Raw genomic sequence first — 8,351 nt, forward strand, 5'->3', positions numbered from 1 at the left:
AGCGAATATAAAATAACAATTAAATACATAATCACAAATTGTGATCATTTTCTGAATGATGACTACATTATAAAACAATTATAAAAGATTTACTTATTTATTGGTAGAAAAACATATTTCAATTATCTACGCTTATCCACGATCCATGATATATTATGCGATTATGCAGAATTAATAATAAATTAGTCATGGATTAAAAGTTACAAAAGAGATAAATTTGCTCGTTTTGCTTACACTTAAAGTCAGTACACATGAGAAAATTTTAGTATTTACCATAAGCAAATCGACCAATCACAGGACGGCGTCCATTTTATATAGCTTCCAGCTAACTTCACAATATAAAAAAATTTAATTAAAATTAAACGAATGACTCACAAACCTTTTTAATTATACTTCAAAACTCTTCATGAAATACAAACGATTCATAAGGAGAATTTTTAATATTTAGTTATGTTGGCTAACTACATACTGTAAAAATGATTAATTTTTTATAATTATTCTAATTACTCACAAACGTTTTTAATCACACTTCAAACATCTTCATACGAAATACAAACGATTCCATAAGGAGATTTTTGGTTGGCTGAAAAATTTCCGGCTAACTTAATACGAATGTAAAAAAAGTATTGATAATCGATTAATTGATTTACAGAAACATCGACAAAAATAATCGATTATTAGGAAAAAAAATATCGATATTTAATTAATCGAAACATATTGCCCATCCCTATTTACTACCAGTATGAATTGTGATTGGCTTCTGCTTTTCTGTTTCCCGCTTTTCTACCAAGGTCTGAATGCGCCCTGAGAAGAATGTAATCCTAACCTAATAAATAGAATTTATTTTTGAAAAAGAGGAAAAAAGAAAAAGAGATATGAGTGCCTAAATAACCACAACAGGACTAAACTGGTTGAAGGCACATTAAACTTTATTATAAAAAAAAAAAAAATTTATTTTTGAATGCGACGAGTGAATGTATACCATGCGATAACTCATATTCGACAGAATGAATGAAATTAAAGATTTCTCGGATTTAAAACTGAATTCCTGGCTCCTTGCACAATGCGATACGATGGGTAAATAACTTTTTTATGAACATAATTTACGGAGAATTGTTTCTGTCATAAAGTAAAATATTTATAATACTTTAAGAGCTATTAAAAAATTGTCAATTTTATGATTTAATTACAGTTGTTTTATATTATTTATTTCAGGTTTAAAAAATCCCACTCCCATTCAGCAGAATTGCATTCCTCGAATATTAGCAGGCGAAGATTGTATAGGGTGTGCCAAAACAGGTAGTGGCAAGACTCTTGCATTTGCTTTGCCTATTTTACAAAAATTGTGCGAGGATCCGTACGGTATATTTGCTCTTGTGTTAACACCAACAAGGGAATTAGCTTTTCAAGTGAGATAATTATTTTAGTTTCTTCAATTGCTCTTTGGAAAATTTTGTAATTAACAGAACATATTTGTATAAGATATATTTGCAATTAATATAAATTTTATTATAGTATCTAATGATATTTATTTTAGATTGCTGATCAATTTGCTGCCATTGGCAAGGCAATCAATCTGAAGAAATGTGTAGTTGTTGGTGGTATGGATATGATGGTGCAAGGATTGGAATTGTCGAAACGGCCACATATAGTTGTAGCTACACCAGGTAGACTAGCAGATCACTTGGACAGCTGTGATACATTTTCCTTGCAAAAAATCAAATTCCTAGTATTAGATGAAGCAGATAGATTGCTGGGTGGTCATTTTGATGAACAACTGAAGAAAATATTTGCTGCAGTACCTAAACAGAAACAAGTGTTATTATTCAGTGCTACAATGACAGATGCTCTTGATAAAGTAAAGCAAATAGCCTCTAGTAAGGTATGATCATTTAATAATGTGATTATAATTATATTAAATTACAGAAAAAGCAAAAGTTGCAATTTTTATTCAAGGTTTTCATATGGGAAGAAGAGGATAATGCTGGTATTGCTACTGTAAGGGAATTGGATCAACGTTATGTATTATGTCCTAAAGATGTACTTGATTCATTTCTAGTAGAAGTAATTAGGACATTTCGTGCTACAAATAAGAATGGTTCTATTATGATATTTACGGATACTTGCAAGTATAACAATTATTTTCTTTGTATATATAAAGAGAAAATCTCAAAAATCATTTGTAAATTCAAACTTAGTTATATAATTCTATTTAGGCACTGTCAATTATTATCAATGACGCTGAATGATGTTGGATTTACAAATGTGGCTCTTCATGCGATGATAAAGCAGAAGGAACGTTTAGCAGCACTAAGTAAATTCAAGTCAAATCATGTACAGATTTTAATTGCCACTGATGTCGCAGCAAGAGGTTTAGATATCCCGACAGTAGAATTAGTCGTTAATCATATTATACCAAATGTACCAAAGGAATACATTCATAGAGTTGGTAGAACAGCTCGCGCGGGTAGAGGTGGGATGGCAATTAGCTTGATAACTCCAAATGATATTAAATTATTACATATGATTGAAGACACCATAGGTACTAAATTAACAGAATATAAGGTAGATGGTGAGTATATACTTCTCATTTCTCTTTGTCAAGTAATTAAAATTTACAATAATCTAATCGCCTTTTAATGAATTTTAGATAAGGAAATTGTTACAATCTTGACACAAATATCAGTGGCGAAACGAGAAGCGGAGATTAGGCTGGATGAGACCGATTTTTATGAAAAGAAAATGATCAATAAAAAGAAAAAATTAATTTTAGAAGGTAAAGATCCGGACGAGATAGAAGAACTTTTAGAGGAACAAAAGAAAAAGAAAAAGCCAAAAATGAAAGAAAAAATTGAAACAAACAATTTTAACGTCAAATAAAACTAATATATATAACATGTATATAATCAAATTGTGTGATATGAAATATATATATTACACAATGCCTATTCATAATGTGTACGATACACTAATAAATATAGTTTTAAACTATATTATTATCTTTAATATATACCTAAAATATATCTTCTTCAATATATCTTGTTTTATTCACAAAGAAAACCATAATACATATTTATAGAGAATATTTTAAATTTTGCATTTAAATATTTTCTACTAAATAATTATAAGTAATAATGCACGTTTATCATATAATTCATTCTTTAAGACAGGCAGTTTTAAACTTGTAGAAATATGATCAAGATAAGTTTTTTTTTAAATACTTTTGAACACGTTTCTTTATGTAGAACTTCTCTTAATAAATTATATATAATTTATTATATATATATATTAAATTATATATGTGTGTGTGTGTGTGTGTGTGTGTGTGTGTGTGTGTGTGTGTGTGTGTGTATACAGGGTGGCCCATTTTAATCCATCCAGTCGAATATCTCGAAAACCAAGCCCGGGAGAGAAAAATGTTTCAGACAAAAGTTGTTTGGTTTCGAGGGGGCCATAAGATGGTACCATTGGTTTGACCTTGAAGAGTCATTTGAAGGTCACTTCAATTTTTTTAAATGGAACACTATATATTTTTGCATATTCTTGTAGCTCATCTCGAGAGCTTTCCAAAACACTATAATTAAGTACCTTTTCGTTAAGTACTTTTTGAGTTATGAGGCTTGAAATAATTTCTTAATTTTACATAAACCGTAAAATATCTTGTAAAATATTCATTTTTCGATTATCTTACCTTAATACTTTTATGTACAAAATAATGAGAGGAATCAATTGGTGTAAAGAAAACACATAGTTGTTTTGAAGAAAAAATATGTAATTTGCAATTAACAATTCCATATTTTTTCTTAAAAACAACTATGTGTTTTCTTTACACCAATTGATTCCTCTCATTATTTTGTACATAAAAGTATTAAAGTAAGATAATCGAAAAATGAATATTTTATAAGATATTTTACGGTTTATGTAAAATTAAGAAATGATTTCAAGCCTCATAACTTGGAAAGTACTTAATGACAACTAACTTAATTATAGTGTTTTGGAAAGCTCTCGAGATGAGCTGCAAGAATATGCAAAAATATATAGTGTTCCATTTAAAAAAATTGAAGTGACCTTCAAATGACTCTTCAAGGTCAAACCAATGGTACCATCTTATGGCCCCCTCGAAACCAAACAACTTTTGTCTGAAACATTTTTCTCTCCCGGGCTTGGTTTTCGAGATATTCGAATGGATGGATTAAAATGGGCCACCCTGTATATACATATACAGGGTGGCCCACGTAAAGTGTTACAGATTTATATCTCGGAAACGAAGCATTTTAGAGAAAAATGTCTCAGACAAAAGTTGTATGGTTTCAAAGGGGACATAAGATAGTGTCATTAATTTGACCTTGAATAGTTACTTGAAGGCCACATGAAGGTCACCTTCAATTTTTTAAATGGAACCGCCTACTTTTTATTACATATTCTTGCAGCTCATCTCGAGAGCTTTCCAAAACACTATAATTAAGTTAGTTGTCATTAAGTACTTTCCAAGTTATGAGGCTTGAAATCATTTCTTAATTTTACATAAACCGTAAAATATCTTATAAAATATTCATTTTTCGATTATCTTACTTTAATACTTTTATGTACAAAATAATGAGAGGAATCAATTGGTGTAAAGAAAACACATAGTTATTTTTAAGAAAAAATATGTAATTGTTAATTGCAATTTACATATTTCTTCTTCGAAAGAAAACACATAGTTATTTCGAAAAAAAAATATGTAATTTGCAATTAACAATTACATATTTTTTCTTAAAAATAACTGTTTTCTTTACACCAATTGATTCCTCTCATTATTTTGTACATAAAAGTATTAAAGTAAGATAATCGAAAAATGAATATTTTACAAGATATTTTACGGTTTATGTAAAATTAAGAAATGATTTCAAGCCTCATAACTTGGAAAGTACTTAATGACAACTAACTTAATTATAGTGTTTTGGAAAGCTCTCGAGATGAGCTGCAAGAATATGTAATAAAAAGTAGGCGGTTCCATTTAAAAAATTGAGGGTGACCTTCAAGTAACTATTTAAGGTCAAATTAATGACACCATCTTATGTCTCCTTTAAAACCATATAACTTTTGTCTAAAACATTTTTTCGTATCTCGCATATTTTTCAAAATATTTGCCTGTTAAGATTAAAATGAATCACCCTGTGTGTGTGTGTGTGTGTGTGTGTATATATATATGTAAAATATATAAAATTATTCATTGTATGTACTATGTATATGTGTAAATATTGGATATTACAAATGTCTGGTGTGTAACGTTACCAAAAAGATAATTTTATATAAAAAATACAATCAAAAATATAAAAAATTGGGTGATTCATATCAAAAGTACCTTTAAAATAATTAAAGGCGCGATCTAATTTTTTCTTCATTTTGTATCAAGTTTAGTTTTTGTAAAAAGGCATAGAGTTCAGCAACGTATTCCTTTGGATATGTGTAGAAGTGGGCAACGTGCGGCGACTCTTCGAATATCTTCACATAGGTCTGCAAGATAAATACATATATTTCCTTTATAATCCTCTCATAAACCAGCAAACGTAAATTTTACCTTTATTCCTGCAGATTCCCACTCATCATGTAAAGTCAAATTGCTGGATACAGTCCCAATAGGATCACTTTTACTTACGAAAAATAACGCTGGTACACGTATACTGGCAGAATGAAATACTTGACTGGATCGAATATAATGTTGCGTTGCTTGCTGATAGAATGTCTTCATATGATACCTGATAATATTATTTTGTATTAATTAAAACAAGTTATTTCTCGTTTCATCGATCTTCTTCCTTTTTTCTCTTTGTTACTTACTCCATATATTTTCGTAACATGGATTGCAGCATTACATTTTTTGGAAATACTGCATGAGGAAGACCTATTGTAATTTCTCTGACATCAGCTATACTGTCCCATACTTGTCCAACAATTCTATCTACAATGCCACTGTATTTTTCCTTGTTACTTTCCATCAAATCCAAGGCTTCTCCCCACATATAGCCACCCACTGAAAACCCGTGTAATAGAATTTGTTGATAACTTTCATTTTGCTTTAAGAAAGTTAACAAATCTGCTGCGACTAACTGAAAATAAGTTTTAAAAATTTTATAATAAATAGATTACAACACAATTATATTGTATATACTTACTCTGGAACCTTTTGTAGGCCACATAAGTTGCCAAGGTGTAAGAGATACCACTGCCACATCAAAACCTTGTTCCATATACAAGTTAACAAACTTCATAACATGCTGTCGTTTAGATAATAACCAAGTAAGAATAACTAGCAATGGACGATTGTTTGGCACATTTCTATTCTGTATAACATTTTTAGACGATACAACACGATTATCTTGCGTAATGAATTCAATATTTTTTGAAACATGATGGGAAGACAACATACGTGTCAATTGTCCAATACCCTGAAAAAAATAGTAAGTATATCGACATATATTTATGTAAGTAAGAAATAGAAATAATTAGTATACTGAGTGATTAGTATACTCATAACCTCATTATTATCATAATTCCAGATAAAAGAATATACTACCAAATATTGATTACACTTCAATAGTTGTGATGGTGCATGCATATTAATTTGCCTTCCTACGAAAACACTACGTAAAACACTAATAATCATTGCAGTGAGAAACTCCGTGTTTTTCTCGGTGTACACATACAATCACCTACAATAAAATTAATTATTTTAAGGAGCATCAATATATCGCATTTATAATTAATAATTATTAATAATCAATCAATGATTAACATGTGTATCACTATCGACACTTACGCAAAGATTCTAATGAATATGTGATTTTATATGATGTGTACACTTTAATAATTCCACTGACTCTGCATAATGTTCGACTCAGACTTAGTTTGCCTATTATTTCTCATATCTCATATAATTAACTCATCCCCTCTATTCCTCTCTCCGAGTGCGAAGAGTTCAAATTCCATTCAATTAGATGATTCGTATTTTCCGTCGATTCCAAATACTTAGAGTGTTAAGACGGAACAATAATTAAAACACCATCATTCGTGTCAAACATGATAAGAGATGTATGTGACAGGTGGCAGACGTTGTTTTTATAATTTTTTACACATATACATGTCAATATTCCTACTTGGCAGGCCGAAAAAAAAGTAACGATATGTAAAACAGCTATTTTATAGCTATTAATAAACATTCAATAAAGATTAGTTAAAAATCTAAATCTGATATCTCGTTAAAATAAAATAAATGTTTACCGAGCGATAATCATTACAATCTTGAAATTAAAGCATTACGAGTTCCGGAATGAACTATTGACAGCGCATCGTTCAATATTTGCAATAAAAGTAAACTTTGTTAAATGTGTTCGTCGACATAAAGTGCAAAATCACAATGATAAATCCATAAACATATCCATGACATATGTAAAATATTCACGCATACACGTACACTGTGATACACTGAATTTCTTTTCACGAGTAATGATCGCTCTTCGGTCTCGCGACTGCGCGATTAAAACGAGGTACAAGAGGGAGTCACAGTGAAGTAGTGAATATATTTGCAAAAATTAGACTTATTTCTAAAATAAAGATAAGAAATATATCTACAAATAATGGAAAGAATGAAAAGAAACACATGAGCTATGAATTTGAGAAAGATGTAGAAAAAATATATTGCAAGAGAAGTAAAATGGATGACACAGGCATGAAATGAATGACATGGATAAAAATTTTTTCTCTATCCTTTCCTTCTTTATTAAAAAAAATATTTTTACAGATATATTCTACATTTTAGATCAGTTTTCTCTCGAAAGAATAAATAAAAAAAAATAATAAGACAGATAATTCAATTGTAAAGAAAACCAAAAGCTGAACTTTACATCGCGCAGCCGCAAGTATCTTATGGTATACTCGGACAAGTTTTATTAATAGTAAATTTATGACAGTTATTCAGCTCGTTAATTTCGGCGATTGCATAAATTATACACATCAAGAGGAAGCGCGTCACATAATAGCGTTACGTAAAATTAAATCATACTTACTCCGGATGTAACTCCGGTCGATACTTAGTAATCTGTCAGCTAGTCGGTCAGCCAGTCAGACAACTTTTGTCTGACCATTCTTGCCGTCCCCTCTAATCGCGTGTCTGGATTATTTAATGCGTGAATGCACCCGTCGCGTGTCTTTTGCACTTGGACCTGTCTCTCGTGCGTAGCTCGCGCATGACATTTTTTCTTCGCTTATAATGTTGAGTTGCACGCAACATTTTATACATATATAAATACGTATAATCTTCAAGGTCCCGCGCATCGCAAATACTTACACTGTGATTTCCTAATGTTACA

General features: G+C 30.2%; 2 protein-coding genes across 7 annotated transcripts; one reads left to right on the plus strand and one right to left on the minus strand.

Annotated features, from left to right (window-relative positions):
• The first annotated feature begins 756 nt into the window (after positions 1-756).
• Dbp45a (putative ATP-dependent RNA helicase Dbp45A) lies at positions 757-2,991 on the plus strand. The gene is made up of 6 exons (XM_083109216.1): positions 757-1,077; positions 1,216-1,409; positions 1,538-1,882; positions 1,957-2,129; positions 2,217-2,572; positions 2,651-2,991. The coding sequence occupies exons 1-6, from the start codon at positions 1,008-1,010 to the stop codon at positions 2,878-2,880; spliced, it is 1,368 nt and encodes a 455-aa protein (XP_082965342.1). The 5' UTR covers positions 757-1,007; the 3' UTR covers positions 2,881-2,991.
• On the minus strand, positions 1,437-8,230 carry L(2)k09913 (transmembrane protein 53-like lethal (2) k09913). 6 transcript variants are annotated; one of them, XM_083109221.1, is made up of 8 exons: positions 7,264-7,450; positions 6,803-7,135; positions 6,560-6,695; positions 6,159-6,431; positions 5,824-6,092; positions 5,564-5,741; positions 5,348-5,499; positions 1,437-1,802 (listed from the first exon to the last, which is right to left on the minus strand). In XM_083109221.1, the coding sequence occupies exons 3-7, from the start codon at positions 6,647-6,649 to the stop codon at positions 5,359-5,361; spliced, it is 951 nt and encodes a 316-aa protein (XP_082965347.1). In that variant the 5' UTR covers positions 6,650-6,695; positions 6,803-7,135; positions 7,264-7,450; the 3' UTR covers positions 1,437-1,802; positions 5,348-5,358. The 6 variants fall into 6 exon arrangements, with proteins under 6 accessions (XP_082965347.1, XP_082965346.1, XP_082965345.1 ...); XM_083109220.1 differs by lacking the exon at positions 7,264-7,450 and adding an exon at positions 8,049-8,230 and having other exon boundaries at positions 1,437-5,499; positions 6,803-7,010; XM_083109219.1 differs by lacking the exon at positions 7,264-7,450 and adding an exon at positions 8,049-8,230 and having other exon boundaries at positions 1,437-5,499.
• Between the last annotated feature and the right edge of the window lie 121 nt (positions 8,231-8,351).

This window comes from Camponotus vicinus, unplaced genomic scaffold (assembly GCF_025532165.1).
Source record: "Camponotus vicinus isolate PSW18456_S1 unplaced genomic scaffold, iyCamVici1.0 SCAF_9, whole genome shotgun sequence".
In the NCBI taxonomy this organism is placed as follows: domain Eukaryota; kingdom Metazoa; phylum Arthropoda; class Insecta; order Hymenoptera; family Formicidae; genus Camponotus; species Camponotus vicinus.